This window comes from Panthera tigris, chromosome B1, assembly GCF_018350195.1.
Source record: "Panthera tigris isolate Pti1 chromosome B1, P.tigris_Pti1_mat1.1, whole genome shotgun sequence".
Lineage (NCBI taxonomy): Eukaryota > Metazoa > Chordata > Mammalia > Carnivora > Felidae > Panthera > Panthera tigris.
In genome coordinates this window covers 131,954,301-131,973,493 of record NC_056663.1, presented here as the reverse complement: position 1 = coordinate 131,973,493, position 19,193 = coordinate 131,954,301, and the positions used below count along the sequence as shown (strand labels likewise).

General features: G+C 40.6%; 1 protein-coding gene across 1 annotated transcript in view; it reads left to right on the top strand.

The window, feature by feature from the left end:
• PKD2 (polycystin 2, transient receptor potential cation channel) overlaps nt 1-19,193 on the top strand; it is a 52,560-nt gene that overhangs the window by 7,515 nt on the left and 25,852 nt on the right. Inside the window, exons 2-5 of the mRNA XM_042984210.1 lie at nt 769-882; nt 12,056-12,189; nt 14,046-14,296; nt 18,926-19,150. Coding sequence (XP_042840144.1) covers nt 769-882; nt 12,056-12,189; nt 14,046-14,296; nt 18,926-19,150 — 724 coding nt within the window. The remainder of the gene's footprint in view (nt 1-768; nt 883-12,055; nt 12,190-14,045; nt 14,297-18,925; nt 19,151-19,193) is intronic.

Sequence of the window (19,193 nt, the reverse complement as noted above, 5' to 3'; positions counted from 1 at the left end):
CCAGCAAGCTCACGGAGGGTTATGTCATCCCACTCAGCCAGCCGAACACTTTTTCCATCTGCTAAAATGTGGAACATGGTTGCTGATTTTACTCTTTCTCCAAAGAGAGAGAGAGAGAAGTTGGATGATTGTTGCTTTTAATTTAAAGATGATATGTTAATTAGCATTTTAAAAATCTGTTAAGCTTAGCATGTTTAGTGTAGTCAGTCAGCATTGAGTTTCTTAAGGACAAAGATGGGTACAGAGTAGAGAGATTTTATGCCAGCGTGCTAGAAGTTTAATGGATATTCCCCTAGTGAAATGATGGTCCAAGCAGCCCTTCTTTTCATCAGGGTGACCTGAAAGGTATCATGTGCCATGCAGTTACATCATGTACTAACGGTTCAGTAATAGGATAATTGCCAGGTTGCGTCCTCCCCCCACACAGGAAGAGGTGATGTGTTTGCACAAGTATTTAATCTGCTCTTCTAGGCTGCCCTCATTTCCTGTTCTCTTCCTAAATTTTTATTAAGCCATTTTCTAATAGGATTGGGAGTTTAGACAATGATCAGATTGTCGCCTTGTGATTTGCATGTTTGGGGGGACAGTAGAGGTTGATATATTCTAAAGTAAAAGGCACTCCGGCTAAACAATTTCCCAGTTACATTCAGAGCATGCCAAGAAAAGTGCAGGAGAATCTCCCTTAAAGGTTATGCTATTTATTTTATATGTTTTTTCTGCCATTCATTATTTGAAAAATAAAATGTCATATTTTTCATTATTTTAAAGGTCTCTGGGGAACAAGACTCATGGAAGAAAGCAACACTAACCGTGAGAAGTATCTTAAAAGTGTTTTACGGGAACTGGCCACATACCTCCTTTTTCTCATAGTCTTATGCATTTGTAAGTAGAACATTTTCTCCTACTAAAAGAAAAGTTTTGAAAATATTTGACCTGTCAAAACTATAATTGAAGGGAATTGTGTATGCATCAGAGGGGTTAATTCAGGAGTTCTCTATTTTCAATTTCAATTTAGAATTTAGTAAAGCCCTCCTCTCTCCTCTGGTAAACATTAATTAAAATTCAGCATTATCTGATTGGCCAGTTCATTGCCAGTTGTGACCATTTTCACTATGACACGCATCTCGCAAACTGCCAGACACCAAGAAACCAAGTAAAAGGATTTTTGTATTAGATTTCCTGGTAAATACACAGTCACTATTTTTACATCAGTTAATGTAAAGTCTACATAAGAATTATTTTTGGCAAAACGGCTTTCCAAGTGTAACTTTCAGGAAATACAAATAATGTCACCTAATACTGCTTTTATGGATATACATATACATATTTAAAAGTCCCAGTCTTTTGGATTTTGATATGTTTGTTGTGTGGGTTCCTTCATTTAGTTCTTAATATCTTCCAAATCTTCAATGAGCACTGGACATGTACTCTAAGGAAACTTACTGCAGACTCACCTCTTTCTTCTTCTCTTCTTTCATATGTCCATGCGTCCTTGGGGAAAGGAGGGGAGTCCAGCCTTAGCCAGAAACAAGTCTTAGAAACCATTTGCTTCAGAGTCCAGAAGGTCATAGACAATGGGTTTTATCTTTTCAATCAAAGAGGACTGAATGATGGGAGTCCTGTCCTGTTCTCTCGAAAGCCCTTTATGAGAACAGACAAGGAAGCAGATTTATGGCAACCGGGACCTCTTACCATACTCCTGGGAAAGGAGTTCATTCTTATCGTGCACACTTAGAAATGCTGAAAAATTAACGCCAGTCTTGAAAGGACTCCCCTTCTTTGTATATGGAAAAAATCAAAATTTAATCAAGTTTGATAATGCCATTCCTAGTACATTAAAATTGACCACCTTGAATTCAGTTGACTAAGTGCAAAAAGTTTTTTGAATTTATCAGATTTATATAAAAAGAATAAAAAAGGTTTCTAAGTTGAACATAAAGGATTGAGGAAACATTTAAGTTTCAGTTGTAATTTTAAGAAATTGAATACTGATTGGGGCGCCTGAGTGGCTCAGTCAGTTGAGCGTCCGACTTCGGCTCAGGTCATGATCTCGCAGTTCATGAGTTTGAGCCCCACATCCGGCTCTGTGCTGACAGCTCAGAGCCTGAAGTCTGCTTTGGATTCTGTGTCTCCCTCTCTCTGCCCCTTTCCCACTCATGCTCTGTCTGTCTCTGTGTCTCAGAAAATGAATAAACATTAAAAAAAAAATTAAAAAAAAAAGGAAATTGAATACTGATTTATTTACTATTCCCACACACAGTTTTTATTAATGCTAGTCAGCTCTTGATGAGCTTTAACAGGGAATGACTTCTTTTTATATTTTCTGAGACTTTGCATTTCCAAGTGGGAACTTAAGCAAAAAAGAAGTTATTTAAGCTACAAAGTTTGTATGTGTCAACAACATCCATCTTCTTGGTTTTTTTCTGTTACTTGTTTAGAAAGGAAATGTCATTAATTATTTTTTATTTTTATTTTTTAAGTTTATTTATTTTGAGAGAGAGAGAGAGAGAGGAGAGAGAGAGAGAGAGAGAGAGAGAGAGAGAGAGAGAGAGAACGCGAGTGGGGGAGGGGCAGAGGGCGAGAATCCCAAGCAGGCTCCATGCTGCCAGTGCCAGAGCCCAACTCAGGACTTGAACTCAAAAACAGCGAGATCATAACCTGAACTGAAATCAAGAGTTGGACACTTAACTGACTGAGACACTCAGGCACCCCTGTCATTACTTTTTAAAACATTCTGTCTATGATAGAAATGCTGAAAAGCCTGAAAAGATCTATTCATTACAATAAAAGTTGTAAAGGCAGAGATGTGGTATCTTTAACTTTTATGTTCTAAGCTGTTAGAGCTTAGAATATTGAAGGAGATTTTGCTCCCTGCATAGGAGCTTAAATATTAAACTACAGTGGCCTTAAATATTAACAGGTTGATTGGGATCATTGTTAAGTTTTTTTAAGCATGACATAGACACATACATACATATATGTCTTATGCAAAATGTAAGTATCCCTATAAGTAAGTCTAGGTTTTCTGTGCCCACCCCCCTCCCCCAGCCCACACCAACTGCTTGAGCATCAGAATCACCAAGAGAATTTTTTTTTTAATTGCCGTTTGCCCAGATCTGCTAAATCAGAGCCTTCTAGATGTGTCCCAGAGAAGTGAGTTTTCAGATGCACTGACAAGTTTGGGATCTAGGCCAGATAGATAAACCAAATAGCTAGAGTTTTAGGAAACATGCCTTAAGGCATATAATTAGGGTTCTTTTGTTTATTTTAGAATTTTTAAAGCTTTTTTGTTCCTTTTCACACTAATCACATTTTTTTCTTATACCAGTAGCTACATATTTTACATAGGCAAAGTTTTATTTTCAGAATATTGTAGAATCTCTGGTTAAGAAGGGATCTTAGCAACCATATGATCAAACCTCCACTGAATGCTAAAATTGCACTCCAGCGTTCCTCTCAAGTGGTCAGGCATCCTATGTCTGATTGAGTAACAGTTTCAAGTTAAGGGACTTACTTCTTTTAAATAATTCATTTCATTTTTCTATGGCTATGTTAGAATGTTCTTCCTTATATGAAGCCAAGACTACCGCTGTCTAACTTCCTCTCTCAGTGCCCCCTCCAAGCCCACCTTTACCTTTACCAAGTTCTCCAATTTAGCCTATCAGAAGTTTGGAGACAGCCATTCAAGTCTCCCTTAAGTCGCCTCTAGGTTAAACCTTTTCAGTTCCTTTAACTGTTAATCATGTCATTGGTGATATGCCTTTGAGTACCCACACGATAGAAATTCCCCCTGCACATGTTCTGTTTATCAGGTCCCTTTGAAAGTACAGTAGCTCCTGCCTGGTTGGCTCAGTCCATTAAGCATCCAACTCAGCTCAGGTCATGATCTCACAGTTTTGTGAGTTCTAGCCCCATGTCAGGCTCTGCACAGCTCCGAACCTGCTTGGGATTCTCTCTCCTTCTCTCTCTGCCCCTTCCCCACTTGCACTGTCTCTGTCTCTCTCAAATAAATAAACTTTAAAAGAAAGAAAGTATAGTAGGAGCCTCATGATGAAAGAATGGAAAAAGTGCGACTATGAGTGTCCTTATTCAGATACAAAGCTGTGGCTCCTGCACCCTCCCATCACCTGACCCTTCACGTAAATGATTCCTCAGTCTCTTCCCCCCAAACTATAAATCACTGTGTTCCCCAGCTAGTATTTGAACACTTCTTCCTGGAACAGAGTCCTGAAAGGACTTCCCTTTCAGCTCTGTTAAATTCCATCTTATTAGCACCTGCTTATCATTCCAATCTGTTGAAATTATCTTGGATCTGGAGTCATTCATGTCAGTATCAGCTGTTCCTCTTGGCTTCACTGGATCAATAGAGTTGATATCATCCATGCTCTTATCCTGATTAATTAATAATAAATCAAAAAAAGTTTGATCTAAGAGCATCATCCATTAGTGAAAGCTCTTTGAGTGGAGTTCACTGAATTATATTATCATATAGGTCAGAATGTTCAAGAAATAGGTTAATGAGAAAGACTTTTTCTTATTAATGCCCGTCTGAATAACTCCATCATTCTTCTGCTATCAGCTGTTGGCCGAATCAAAAAGGAAATGAGATAAGCAGACATGATTTATTCCTAGCAATGCCTTACTGGCTCCTAGTGATTGAACCCTTTCCCCATTGCTCAGAAACCATCTCTTTAATTACTAGTTTTAAAATCTTGCCAACAGTATCAGTATCAGAAGGCCAATAATATCAAACTCATTACTTTGTGGGTATATGAGAGAATGTACTTAGCCCTATGCCTTGCACATGGGAAGCTCTTGATATGAAATAGATAGGGATCTGGAAGGCAGCTTGACACAGTAGGAAAAGTATAGATTTTTTTTTTTGCATCAACAGAGGTCTGAGTTCAAATTCCAGCTCCACTACTTATATACTAGGTAAGCTTGAACTAAGTTATTTAACCTTCCTGTATCTGTGAAATACTTATTTTGAAAGATTTTGTGCAGGTTGGGAATAATACACCAAAAGATCCTAGGTACTATCATGTGAGAATAGTAAAAGCAAAATTCTTCCCAGAGATCGTTGACCACGGCCGAACTCTTTCATCAGTAGGTTCTAAGAAGTATAGGTTCTAATTGTTTGAGCATTTATTTGGAGCCCCTAAGTGTCCCTCAAAGGTTATCTTCCATTTTATCAGTGTTAGTTCTAAACCCTTGTATCTTTAAAATCAGTCTGAATAAACCCAGAGGAGAGAAATAACATGGGGACTAGGTAATCCTATTTTCTTTGTAATTTAGAATTTATTCTTACTTGAAACCTAAGGTTGCTATGAATCTACCATCAAAGTACTTATTTTTATATGGGTTATTGTTATAAATAGTAAGAGTATTTCTTTGTGTGACTTAGATGCTAAAGTTAAGGAAAGGAATAAATATTATTAAAGATCTTTGGAAATGGCAAAAAAAAGTCTTTGGTGAATCTGTGATAAAAATACATTTGCCTCTTCTTTTTTTCTGCTCCCTCCAGTCTTTGAAGTTTCTCAAATTTCCTGTGTTTAGACATTATAATGGAAATCATAAAGAAATGTTAGTTGAGTTAGCATCATAGAAATGTAGTATTTGTACATGTCAAAGAAATAGATAAGATTAAAAGGCAGAAAACAATTGTAAAGAATATTTACAAGAAATATTACAAAGGGTTAATACCTTACCACATTTGTAACCCACAAGTCACTGAGAAAAACACCAAGACCTCAGTAAATATTTTACAGAGTAGAAAATAGAACATATTTTATAGAGTAGAAAATGTAATCAGTTATTGTGAGAAAGTCTTTAACTTTAAACTCACTAGTGTCCAAAGAAGTATTGAAATTGGAGAAATGAACAACATAGTCCTAAAATAGCATGATGTATCCTAGGACAGGAAGAGCCCTTCTAAGAAGTAATTTGTGTGTCTCCATTTCTTTTTCTCTGGAAGAAGATATTCTAGTATTCTAAAAAAATTAAAATTAAAAAATGCTTCTTTAAATTTTTTTATTAAAAATTTTTTTTTCAATATTTATTTATTTTTGAGAGACAGAGAGAGAGACAGAGCATGAGCAGGGGAGGGGCAGAGAGAGAGGGAGACACAGAATCCAAAGCAAACTCCAGGCTCTGAGCTGTCAGAACAGAGCCTGACACAGGGCTCAAACTCATGAACGGTGAGATCATGACCTGAGCCGAAGTCGGACACTTAACCAACTGAGCCACCCAGGCGCCCCTAAAATTAAAAAATTCTTAAGAAATTAAATGAATAGTATCAAATCAACACATTGTACACTTTAAATTTATACTATATTATATGTCAATTATATTTGAATAAAAAGGAAATGAATATTTTATTTTTACTTGTAAAAATCTTGCAAGGATTGTTGTCTAATCAAGATAGTTTTCCTCATTGCAAGAGAATCCATGGAGACTCACTGTTGATAACTAGGTCAGGGAAATCAAAGGCCATGGGTTAATCATCACATTGGTGGGAAGCTAGTTCAATTTCCGGTGACAAACATTCCAACAGCTTCTCACAGCAAACATATTCAGTCCTAAAATCACAGGCTGTAGTCCATGGAAAGTAACTGTTAAAGACTGCCTATGCCCACAAAGCTCTCTGTCCTTTTCAGTAAATTGAGCAAAAACCACATGACAAGAAATGTGTATTTATTCTTCTATAAATATTAATTTATACATAGTCTGTACTCCATGTGCATAGCTTTCTCTTCTTTATGTCTTTGTGATAACATTTATTAATACTACATATCTTTCTCTTTTGTTTCAAAAGAAGAAGTAATCCGAGCTCAGTATAGTCATTCGCAAAAGCACCTGTGTCAGCCTTTATCCCTCAAAGATTTCCATCTCAGTGTGTTACTTACAATTTCCTTCAAATTTTAACCAAAACTGGATTAAAATATTTGGAAGTTTTAATAATGTTTTTTCACCTCTCTTGTTTATTCTGTGGTCTCACCTGTACTTCTTGAAAGGCCTCACCAAAGTCACTTAGGGACCTTTTTTTTTTTTTTTTTTTTAGTTTATTTTGAGAGAAAGCACAAGCAAGGGAGGAGCAGAGGAGGCGGGGGGGGGGGCGCGGGGGGCGGGGAGGAAGTGGGGGAAAGAATCCCAAGCAGGCTCTGCACTGTCAGCGCAAAGCCCAACATGGGGCTCAAACTCACAAACCATGAGATCATGACCTGAGCTGAAATTAAGAGTCAAACACTCAACTGACTGAGCCACCTAGGCACCCCACTTAGGGACCTCTTAATTGCCAAATTTTAGAGCTCTTTCCAGGTTTTTCTGGCATTTGGTCGCATGGCATTTGGCTTTCTAGAAGCTTCTCTTTGGCTTCTAGGACTCCCTCTCTTTCTGTGTTTCTCCTTGCTCTATTCACTTTTAGTTTTTTTCCTTATGAAATGTGTTTAGCCAGTTTATTCTCTGCAACTGGATCTTTGGCTTTCTCTTCGGGGATCTTTTCCACATTCTCAACTGGTACTTGATGCTGGTGACTCCAGGTCCCCCCTAGACCTTGCTCATGAACTACAAACATTGTGCCAACTTCTATCAGGCATCTCCACTGGTGTATCTCCTAGCAATCTCATCCTTAACATTCCTAACCCTGAACCTGTCATCCTCCCCATCCAAACTCGTTTCACTCATGTTCTCTCTGAGTTAATGTGAACATTACCCACATGATGCCTCTCCCCAAAGCTACACATCATTCTAGATGATTTCCCTCACTTTTCTCATTTTTCCTCTTTAGTGCCTCTCGAATCTGCCTTCCTTCATACATCACTGTTGTTCCTATTTTAACCTTTGTCATCTCTGTCCTGGATTATTCATTTATTCATTCAGTCAACTGTTCAGTAATTTAATTAAAAACAGATTTAGGCCCTGCCCTTAAATGCAGAAGTAATATGAAACAAGACAATCGGGGAGGAGGATTCCCCTACAGACAAGGCCTCTCTGGGACCTAAATTAAGAGTGGGAGCCAGTCAGATGCAGAGAGAACTTTATGAGTGAAGGTTCTGAGGCAGGAAAAAGCTCAGAACATTCCAGAAACTGAAGACAGTTACTAAAGAGAGTACTATCAGATAAGGATGGAAAGGTGGTCAGGGGCCAGACCCTATAGGTCTGGTAGGCTTTGTAAGGGGTTTACAGTGGAAAGCTGGGTTTTTTAAGTAGAGAAGTGACAAGATTTATTTAAGTTTTAAGATGACTCAGTGACCTTAGACAACATTGTTTAGTATCTAATATCTGGACTTTTAGGACTCCCAGGCACTGCTCCAGATTACAGTCTCTGAAACCAGATTAACCCAGGTCACTCTTCCATTTAACATGCTATAATCCCTCAGTTTCAAGATAAAGTTTAAAATATTTACATAATAAAGACATTATACAGTCTTTGCTTACCTTCTTCGGACCTGCCACTCCCTATGACTTCTGTTACTTCAACCACACCACACCACTGTGAGTCTCAGAAAGGCCTTGACCTAGGCTGTCACCTTCTTGGTCTGTTCAGTTCTTCCTCATCCCTCAAGATCAGCTCAAGAGGCAGATCCAGTGAGAAGCCTTTATCAACTATCCCACCTCCCTGAGCTGTGCTGAAGTCCAGGCCCACCTGTTTCACTGCAATCCTCACCTTGGATTGCCAGACTGGTTTATGCACCTGTCTCCCTCAGCACAGAGAGGGCGAAAGGGATGCTCTTAGGCACATCTCAGAGATGCCACATAGGTGCTCTTACAAAATGTTGACAGCTTTGCCCATTTTCACTCTCTGTCTTGTTTGCTAGTACTTCTTGCTCACTAACACAGAACTTTTCCTAATATGGACTCATGGTACAGCTGACTCCTGGAGTGTATGAAGCTGTCTCTCAGAGATATCCCATGGAGAGGGTGCCTGGGTGGCTCAGTTGGTTAAGCATCTGACTCTTGATTTCAGCTCCGGTCATGATCTCAGGGTTGTAATACGGAGCCCCGCATTGGGCTCTGTGTTGAGGGTGGAGCCTGCTTGAGTTTCTCTCCATCTCCCTCTGGCCCCACTCCCACTTGTGGGCACACACTTGTAGGTGCTCTCTGTCTCTGTCTTTTCTCTCTCTCTCTCTCTCTCTCTCTCTCTCAAAAAAAAAAAAATTAAAAAATAAAAAAGATATCCCATGGATTATCCCAGGGCCTGGTACAAGGGAGGAGCTGAGTTAATATTCGCTGATTCAATGTGTTAGAATAATCATCCCTTCAAAGCTAGATGGCATTGTTTCTCTAGATGTCTTACAGATGGTGCTAAATAGTCAAGAGGATGCATCACTTCCCTTTTAGTGAAGCGTGAAATTTCATACAAGTCTTGAGAATTTCAAAAGCAATCGATATTAAAAATATAGGAAAGTAAGAGAGCTACAATGTTTAATCAGTGGCTAAAATACTCACATTTATATACATAGAGAACTATTTCATATTTATACATCAAAATATTTAAATCATCTGTCATAAATCTTTTTAAACAATAAAACCCACAGGTAAAAAATTTGAGAATGAATGATCTATATTAATCAGTCAATCCAAAGCAAATTCAAATTTCAAGTTAACTGAAAAAATCAACTTAATAATTTTTTATTCAGCTTTGGGGATCCTTCGCTTCTTTTCTTTAGCATCATATCAGCTTTGTTCCCTCAGCTGTCTCTGGATCCACAGAAAGCTTCTGTAGAGTTTATTGTACCCTGTCCATCCCTCTATGGGAGCTGGCTGGACAATGCTCTTCCCAGGGATACTTATTAGCTTCTCTTCTTGAGGACAGAGATCACACCTTGCTTATCTTCATAAGCACTCTGTCCCATAAATATGAATGGATTAAAAGTCTAAACCCTTAACTGTGGCCCAGTACAGTTTTGAGAGGTTGCAAGTCATGGAGCACTTGAAGAGGAATGTTCTTACCCTAATTTGTGGGTTGCAGGAGGACAGGTGAGGGAGTCTAAAACTAAGGGGACTGGAAAACATTCCTTTCCCTCCAGATAAAATAGATACGCCGCATGATTGTATGTATTTGCTGATCCACTGACTGCTCGAGGTGGACTCTAAAACACACTTATGTTTGAATCACTATTATCTGCTCCTCTTTTTAAATAATCTTAATTATCTATGCTGCTCAGGTGGAGAAGGGAACTATATGAGGAAGAGATTTTATTAAATAGCACTTAATCCCCCTTTTAGTGAAGGGATTACAGGGATAACCTGTAAGTTATCTTCCTACCTCCCTCTAGGACCATTCGGAATGAGCTGATATAATCAGAAAATCTTTATGGAAGGAGTATAGCTTGAGTTTAGAGGGTTCCATACAAGATTTGATAGGTATTTAGTGATCATTTAATGCAAGGTTTTAAAATGCATTTTATGGGGCACCTAGGTAGCTCAGTTGATTAAGCATCTGACTCCTGATTTCAGCTCAGGTCATGATCTCATGATTCATGAGCCTGCTTAGGATCCCCTCTCTCTCTCTCTGCCCTTCTGCTCACACTCTCTCCCTCTCTCAAAATAAATCAATAAACTTTAAAAAATAGATAAATAAAATAAAATGCATTTTACGATGCCTTAAGATTATTACAGAATCAGCTAAGTGTTAATCACTTGTTGGATATTTAGAACTATGGTCAAAAGAATTATAAAAGGGAAGTGTTTCCTCTTGAAGCTTTTTGTCAGCTAGTTATAGGAATTAGAGTGTATTATACATGCAGTTGCTAGAGTCCAGTGTAAGACAGCCGTCTCCTTGTTCAAATACTGAAATTTTTAATGCAGGTGTTACAGCAAGCTGATTAAGGAGGAAGAACCACCATTGTTGGATATTTAAGTGTCAGCCACTGTATTGGGTAATTTTTAGTTATTATTTTTATTTAAGCACCAAAAACTCCTATGGGGTAGCTAATTATCCCCATCCTACAGAAAACAAAGCTGAAGCTCAGAAAATTTAAGCAGCTTGCATAGTTCACATAGTAGACAGCAGGCAGGCCAGGATTCAATCTTTGATCTCCTGTAACCTAATCCTCCTACCTCCCTCTAGGACCATTCAGAATGAGCTGATATAATCAGAAAATCTTTATGGAAGGAGTATAGCTTGAGTTTAGAGGGTTCCATACAAGATTTGATAGGTAGATGGGAGGAAGATGTGTCTGTGTTATCATCCTGCAAGGAAAGGGATGGAAAACTCAAAGTGGTAATTAAAGAACGTTTAATGAAGGCACTATGTCCAAAGGTGGGGCGGGGTTATGGGAACCAACAAGGGGAGTGAGGCTCTCAGAACAGTTACCACCTCCAGGCCTGAGGGGACAAGGGGAGGGAGTGGCATGGCATGAACCCAGTATGGCTGTGGGAGGAGAGATTCCCCCAGCAACTATGGCCAAGGTTAGAGGGTCCCCTGCCAAAGTGCATCCAGGTGGTGAGGGAATGGAGGAGGGGTGGAAGAAACAAACCCAATCTCTTTTTCCTCAGCCCCCCCCCCCCATTTCCTGTTCCACCCCCTATGGGCCAAATGCATGGAATGTCAAAGGTCAAGGGAGCCTACGTGGTACCATCTGTAGAGGTCAGCCACAGTATGCAGAGCAGAGAAGGGTGGAGAATTGATGTAGAACAGAGAATCGCCTGCCCGTTTTATTGTAGAGAGAATAACAGCACATGCACAGCCTCAGGACGAGACACTCAGCATGGCTTCAGTAGGAACCCATGCAGATCAGCCTCCCTGTGTTGAGGGGCTGATCTAGGTGGGGAGGGGGAGATGAAGTTGAATAGCCATGTCCCAGATGTCAAGTAAAGGCACTTGATCTTAACTTAATGCTCTTTAGTAAGCCAGTTTTGTTTCACATAAGGCAATGTTAATTTATTTCTTTTATAGGCTTGAGAGCTAGGGAGAGATCCTAGAAGAATGGTGAAGGGAAGGAAGGCAAGGGACAGAGCAGACTGTTTGTGGATACCTACCCATTCAGTGGGAGTGTCCTAGTAAGTGTGTGGGTTCCCTCACAGGGTTTATGTGGCTCTTTCTGTGTTCCAGTGACCTATGGGATGATGAGTTCCAGTGTGTACTACTACACCCGGATAATGTCGCAACTCTTCTTGGACACCCCAGTGTCCAAAACAGAGAAAACAAACTTTAAAACTCTTTCTTCAATGGAAGACTTCTGGAAGGTATTTACAAATGACTTTTCTATTTTTGTTTTGTTTTTTGTTTTGTTTTTGTAAATGACTTTCAAAGTATCTCTTTATCACTGAAAATTATTCATTTGGCTTCATAAATTAATTCACCAGTATATATAGGACCCATTATGTGCCTAACACCGAGTGAGATGTAGGTTATGGTGAGTTGTTGGAAGTTATGGTCCAGTTGAGAATCTTGTATGTTTCTTGCAGCATGTTGTATGTTTCATACTTTACCTTCTTTAGTGCCATAGTAACCACACAAGGTAAGTGCTAATGTTGTGCCCCGGGTGGTAGATGAGGAGACTAAGACTTAGCATGCTTACACATGGCTAGGGAGTATGAAAAATGGACTTTTTTTCTAGCCTGACAGGAACTTCTTCACCCTAGTCTATAATTCATTCATCCATTCTTGATTCAATAAATATCTGTTGACTGTCTCCTAGATATACAGCCTAATAAGGGCAAAATCTGGTTATTTAGTCTTGCTTTTTTGTTTGTTTTTGTTTTGTCTTTTGTCTCCTTGTTTACGATGGCATATACTCTAGAACAGCACCTGATATAAGGCAGGCACTTTCTTTCAGAGATCTCTAATGTGAAACTCAATCCAGCCTTCCCAAATTGCACAAGATCCAACATAGTAGCAGAGGATAAGCTATGAGTGATACCATAGGAAAAATGTTAAACTGATCTGGGAGGTATGGTGCTCAGAACCTAGGAAAATTGGAAGGGAAATTGGAAAGGAAACAATTGTTTCTTCCTGCAGAGATGCTTTCTAAAATTTTTACTAAATGCTGGGGTCAGAGCTGGTGGTTGTAAAGATAGAGGAAACTGGACCATGTGGACCCATTAATATTGATGCCTAGTTAGGCATCAGGAATTAGAGTGTATTACACATCTTGGCATCCAAATACTTGGCATCCAAAACCACTCTTGTATAATATGAATCTCTCCCCACCTCAACAGAGCAAAGCAATCCATCTCTTTTGATTGTCTGATAAGGATAAGACACTGAGAAACAGCTTCTTCTTCCCTACAGGAACACTAATGAGAGACTTCTCACATATACACAATTCCATGGTAAAGCAGGGGCAGGGGCAGTTAGAGTTCACAATGTGACAAAATAGTCCAGACACTTAAAAGATCCACCAGATGGCAGACTGGTAATCAAAACTGTAGTCTTTTCCTCTCCAAGCAAGTTTGGAACCATGGTTATGTGGGATGTTATTTTAATAAGGGAAAAGTAAAATGATCACAGTTGTGGATTTATGTAAACCACACCCCCCACCTTTAGTCCTAGGCACCAAGGGTAGCAACCATATAAAAAAATGGATATATATATATTTTTAATGAGTATTATAGATACAGGAACCTTGGCTTGAAGTTGGATCCTGCTCAAGGCCTCACAGCTAGTAAGCAGGGGAGCAAGATCCAACCCTAATCTTTCTGACAGAGAAACCCACTCTTGTCATGCTACCATGTTCACAGAGTTGCCAAACTGTTGGTCATGCAAACATTCCAGGAAAGTGCAAAGCAAGCCACTAAGCTTGGAGCTTTTCAAAGAACTTTTCAAAAATGTTTCCTTCACGGGGTGAAGCCACCTGGATGGCTCAGTCCGTTGAGCGTCCAACTTTGGCTCAGGTCATGATCTCATGGTCCGTGAGTTCAAGCCCCTCACTGGGCTCTGTGCTGACAGCTCAGAGCCTGGAGCCTCCTTTGGATTCTGTGTCTCCCTCTCTCTCTGCGCCATCACCCCCCACCACCACATTCTCTGTCTCTGTCCCTCTCTCTCTCAAAAATAAATAAACGTTAAAAAAAATTTTTTTAAATGTTTCCTTCACTTTCAGTTCACAGAAGGTGCCTTATTGGATGGGCTTTACTGGAAGACACAACCCAGCAACAATACTGACGCCGACAACCGAAGCTTCATCTACTACGAGAACCTCCTATTAGGCGTACCACGTATACGGCAGCTGAAAGTCAGGAACGGGTCCTGTTCTATCCCCCAGGACTTGAGAGATGAGATTAAAGAGTGCTATGATGTCTACTCTGTCAGTAGTGAAGACAGGGCTCCGTTTGGTCCAAGAAATGGAACGGCGTAAGTGTCTGTGCCCCGTTGCCATGCGTCCTTGCCTCTCACTGACATTCATTCATTCATTCATTCATTCATTCATTCATCATTTATTCTCTAACCCCAACCAAGGAGAAGATGCTTTAAGTGAGCCTTCAGTGCTTACACTTGAGGCGATGGCCAAATTGACTTTTGGTTTCTCAGGTTTTCTCTACTTTTTACCCCCTTCAATTTCTGCACACAAATATTTCAACAGGCTAAATTGTTGACACAAGAAACATGGCCCACAAGAAAGAGGCTATCTGGGCCTTTGGTGGTTTCTTTTAAGATGCCTCGTTCCTATTTTTCTAGATCCATTGATATAATTCACTAGGTTATTACTGGAAATTATTCTGGTACAGAAATTCTCATCTTACTAGAATTTACAAATATATCTTTGTTCATAGTACAGTTATTTAAAGTGTCTAATAAGCTTGGGAGGCAGTTTTTTGTCTGGTTTAAAGCCTGTCCTCTCAAAGATGTGTTTATGATGTTGAGTATGTATTGTCATTGTGGGTATTTGCAGGGATTTTTGGTATTCTTTTGTAACCATACTTAAAATATCTTGTGTGTTAAGGGAGGATAGTCATTACTTTTAGAATTACGGTAGTTACTATAAAGATTTAAGAAGAGCTCTCAAGCGGTCCCAAGGTGGCCCTCTTAGGGTCACTGCCCCTGAGTGAGTCATTATGGTTAGAAGTGTCTTCTAAACTTTTCTAACCTAATTCTATCAGTTCCCCTAGATCCCTTTCTTGGGAACTGAGACACCCACACTCCAGATTTGTCAATTATACTGTGGGGGCAAACAGCTCTCCAATGATCAGATTCTTTGTTTATCATCCGATGCATATTTTATTTAGTCCCAGGGTCCGTAAGGAACAAACTAGGTAAACGTCAGAAGATTTAGCATAAAGGGATTGAATCATCCCAAAGACATTTCTTCCAGGTTTGGTAATGATTTTGTCTACAGCTCCTTTTTCTAGTTCCTGCCCTTAAACTATGGTACTTTGTCTAATATTTTACTCAATTTCATATCATTAGTGAGAGAAATGGATACAGCCATTACCAGACGCTACTTAAGAAGGGATTTCATGCATTATCTCATCTGCTTTTCACAAAACAACTCTGAAAATAGGTGTCATCTCCGTTCTGTAGATGAAAAAACTGAAGCTCACTTACCCAAAGTGTCACAGCACTTAAACCAGCTTGACTCCAAAACCCATGTTTCTTCTACTAAACCACATTGCTTCTTCTCTATTAATTACACTGTTAGGGTGGCTCCTTGCCACCATCAGCTCCTTATCAGCACTCCTGCTTCTTGAGGGTGGGGACTGTATTTTGTTCACCGCTGTATTCTCAAAGCCTTGAGCACTGCCTGCTGTCTGAAGCTACTCAGTAAATGTCTGCTGGAGGCATGGGTGAGTGGGTGATGTCCATCCACCATGGATGGACTGCCATGTGTCTAAACCACTCCTTGATTCTGCCCTATTCTCAAATTACTCCCATTCCTCCTTCCCTTGAACTCCAAACTTCCGGCAAGAATAGCCTTCACTCGCCACGTCCATTTCCTTACCATTGATTCACCCCTTAAAGCTTAAACCTGTGCTTTGGACATCTCTCTTGGAAGCCACCAGTGGATTTATTGAGTTTGCCAACCCACTGACCCATTCTTGATGTACATCCCATTTGGCATTTCTGCAGAACTTGGCGGTGTTGATTGTTCATTCTTGTGACTTCTGAGAGTGATGCTTGAGTTCCCTTCATTCTGTAATCCTCCTCTTAACCCCTCCCACTTCTGTCTTATTCCTATGTTCATTCTATATTCAGATCTTTTCTTTCTGTACATTTTTTCCCTTGACACTCAGTTGACTTCCTCTCTCATCCCTATTTGATAATTTATCATTTCTTCATCAAATGTACCGAGCGTTTACTTGTGCCAGGCATTTTCCCAGTGAGGTCTCTTTTTTCTAGAAACGCCCTTGGTGCTGGCTAGGGCAACAAAACAGCAAGAAACAAAACAGAAACAAATCCCCTGTCTTCACAGAGCTTGTGTTCTAGTGACAGAAAACAAAAAATAACACTATATCCCACCAATGTCCCACCAGCTCCTATAATTCAGTCTGACCAAACTGAATTCCTCACTTTCTTATCGGGTCTGTTCTCCTTTGCATTATTCAAAGAGCCTCCAATCATTTTTCAGATGTCACTTCTCCCTTGCCCCAACTTCCAAATCAGAGGCCAAGTTCTTCTGACGGTCACTGCAGTGTCCTATCTCTGTCCTTCCTGTCTGTCTTCCTATCTTCCTATCACTGATCTGGCTCAGGCCTCATCATGTCTGGCCTATTGCAGGGACTGCTAACTGAGCTGTGTTAGGTCCCCCAGGCCCACACCCTGGCTCAGGGATTTGTTGGAAGGATTCACAGGATTTATCATCTAGTCATGTTTGTGGCTAAGGTTTAATGCAGTGAAACGATAAAAGCAAAAGCAGAAGAAGGTACAGGCGTGTGGGGCAAAGTCTGGAGGAAACAAAGTGCAAGCTTCCAAAAGTCCTCTCCTGGTGGAGTCCCATAGGACATGCCGAATTCCTCCAGTAACGAGTCCCAACAATATCTGTCAGAGAGGCTCATTAGAGACTCACTGCCTGAGGTATTTATCGGCTTCTGGTCACATAGGCAGCCACTGCCTGGCATGTACCCAAATCCCAGACTCCCAGGAGGAAAGAAGGTGTTGAGCATAAGCCACTGTGTTTGTACAGACAGGCTAGGCACAGTTAGCCACTCTTATGTATCAAAGTTTTATGTCAATATAGGGAGCTGTTTATCAGTCAAGGTTCAGAGCAGCCAAGGCCCAATCTTGCAAGCAGGCCTTCCGAATAAAGGGCCATCTCAGACCTGCTATGGCAGCTTTTCTGCACATGAGGTGTCTATTCCTCACCACTCCAGTCTTTCCTGCAGCCACCAGAGGAACTCCGTTCAGTGCCTCTCAGAAACCTTCCCTCAGTGACTCCTTCGTGCTTGCTCTTCACAATCTGATCACAGTCTACCTTTCAACGTTTCTTTCTTCATCATATGGGAGCTGAACTCAACTACCAGCTGGATGCCTTGTACTTCTCCGGCCTCACCTGGCTCAGGCTTGAAAATGCCCTTCTCATCCACTTAAACCTGCCTGAATCCTGTTTATCTTTCACAGCCCAGGTCTGCTGTGGCTTCTTCCCAAAGCTTTCTCTATGCACCTTTGCTGTTGCCGGACCCCAGACAAGGATCTGCCAGAGCAATTTCTCTATACTTCTCTGTTGGATTTATCATCCATCTACCTTGTATTTTAATTGTTTAATTACAACTTTTATCTTCCTACTTACTATAAATGTGAGAGGGAAAGGAACTTGGTCCATCTTTATATCCCTGTTAATGCGAAAGAAGCCTCTGGTTCCTAAGAGAGCCTCTCTCAATACTTGTGGATTAAACACCCAAATGCCCTGTGGAGTCTTGTTTAGTTCAGTTGCCAACAGTGGTACTTGATGAACTTGTACTTCTTGGCTGCAGTTTTCTCTGGGAGCATAGAGTCATCTAGCCCCTGAGTATAGTTACCCAGGGATGGCAGCTACATAAACTAAGGGCTAATAGCACAGGTTCTAGAGACAGTCCTGGTGTAGGTTCCTGACAATACCTTCAAAAGCATCGAGACTGAATTGACCTCACTAAGCTTCAGGGCCCTCGTACCTAAAAGGGGGATAATAAATGTATAAGAATTAAATAAGGGGGTGCCTGGGTGGCTAAGTTGGTTAAGCCTCTGGTTCTAGGTTTTGGCTAGATTTAGTGTAAAGGGATTGAATCATCAGGTCATGATCTCACAGTTTGTGAGCTCAAGCCCTACATCTGGCTCTGTGCTGTCAGTGTAGGGCCTACTTGGAATTCTGTCTCTCTCCCTCCCCTGCTCACATACTATATCTCTCTCAAACTAAATAAATAAACTTAAAAAGAAAATTAGGGGCACCTGGGTGGCTCAGTCAGTTAAGTGTCCAACTCTTGGTTTCGGCTCAAAGTCATGATCTCTTGGTTTGTGAGTTCAAGCCTCACATTGGGCTCTGTACTGACAGTGAAGAGCCTGCTTGGGATCCTCTCTCTCTGTGTCTCTCTTCTCTCTATCTCTCTGCTCTTCCCCTGCTTGTGCTCTCTCTGAAAGAGAGAAAGAAAGAAAGAAAGAAAGAAAGAAAGAAAGACAGACATTTATGAAGCACTACTCCAAGCACATTACCCAGCTTGATAAGACTTACATTTATTTATTACATACTCTATCTCACCAGGAACCAACTAACTTTATAAAAAAAATTTTTTTTAACGTTTATTTATTTTTGGGACAGAGAGAGACAGAGCATGAACGGGGGAGGGGCAGAGAGAGAGGGAGACACAGAATCGGAAGCAGGCTCCAGGCTCTGAGCCATCAGCCCAGAGCCTGACGCGGGGCTCGAACTCACGGACTGCAAGATCGTGACCTGAGCTGAAGTCGGATGCTTAATTGACTGAGCCACCTAGGCGCCCCCCAACTATCTTTATAAATGCCACAAGTGTTCCACTTATTTTATCTGTTTGTTTTGTTTTCATTTCATGTTTTAATTAGTTGGATATACACGAGTGAAGAAGACTTGAATGGGAGTAGCCACTGGGGAATGATTGCAACCTATAGTGGAGCTGGCTATTACCTGGATTTGTCAAGAACAAGAGAGGAGACAGCCGCTCAGGTCGCTAGCCTCAAGAACAATGTCTGGCTGGACCGAGGAACCAGGGCAACTTTTATTGACTTTTCGGTATACAACGCCAACATTAACCTGTTCTGTGTGATCAGGTGTGTACCAAGGGCGCTGGTCCCTCCCACCTCAGTGTCTTTG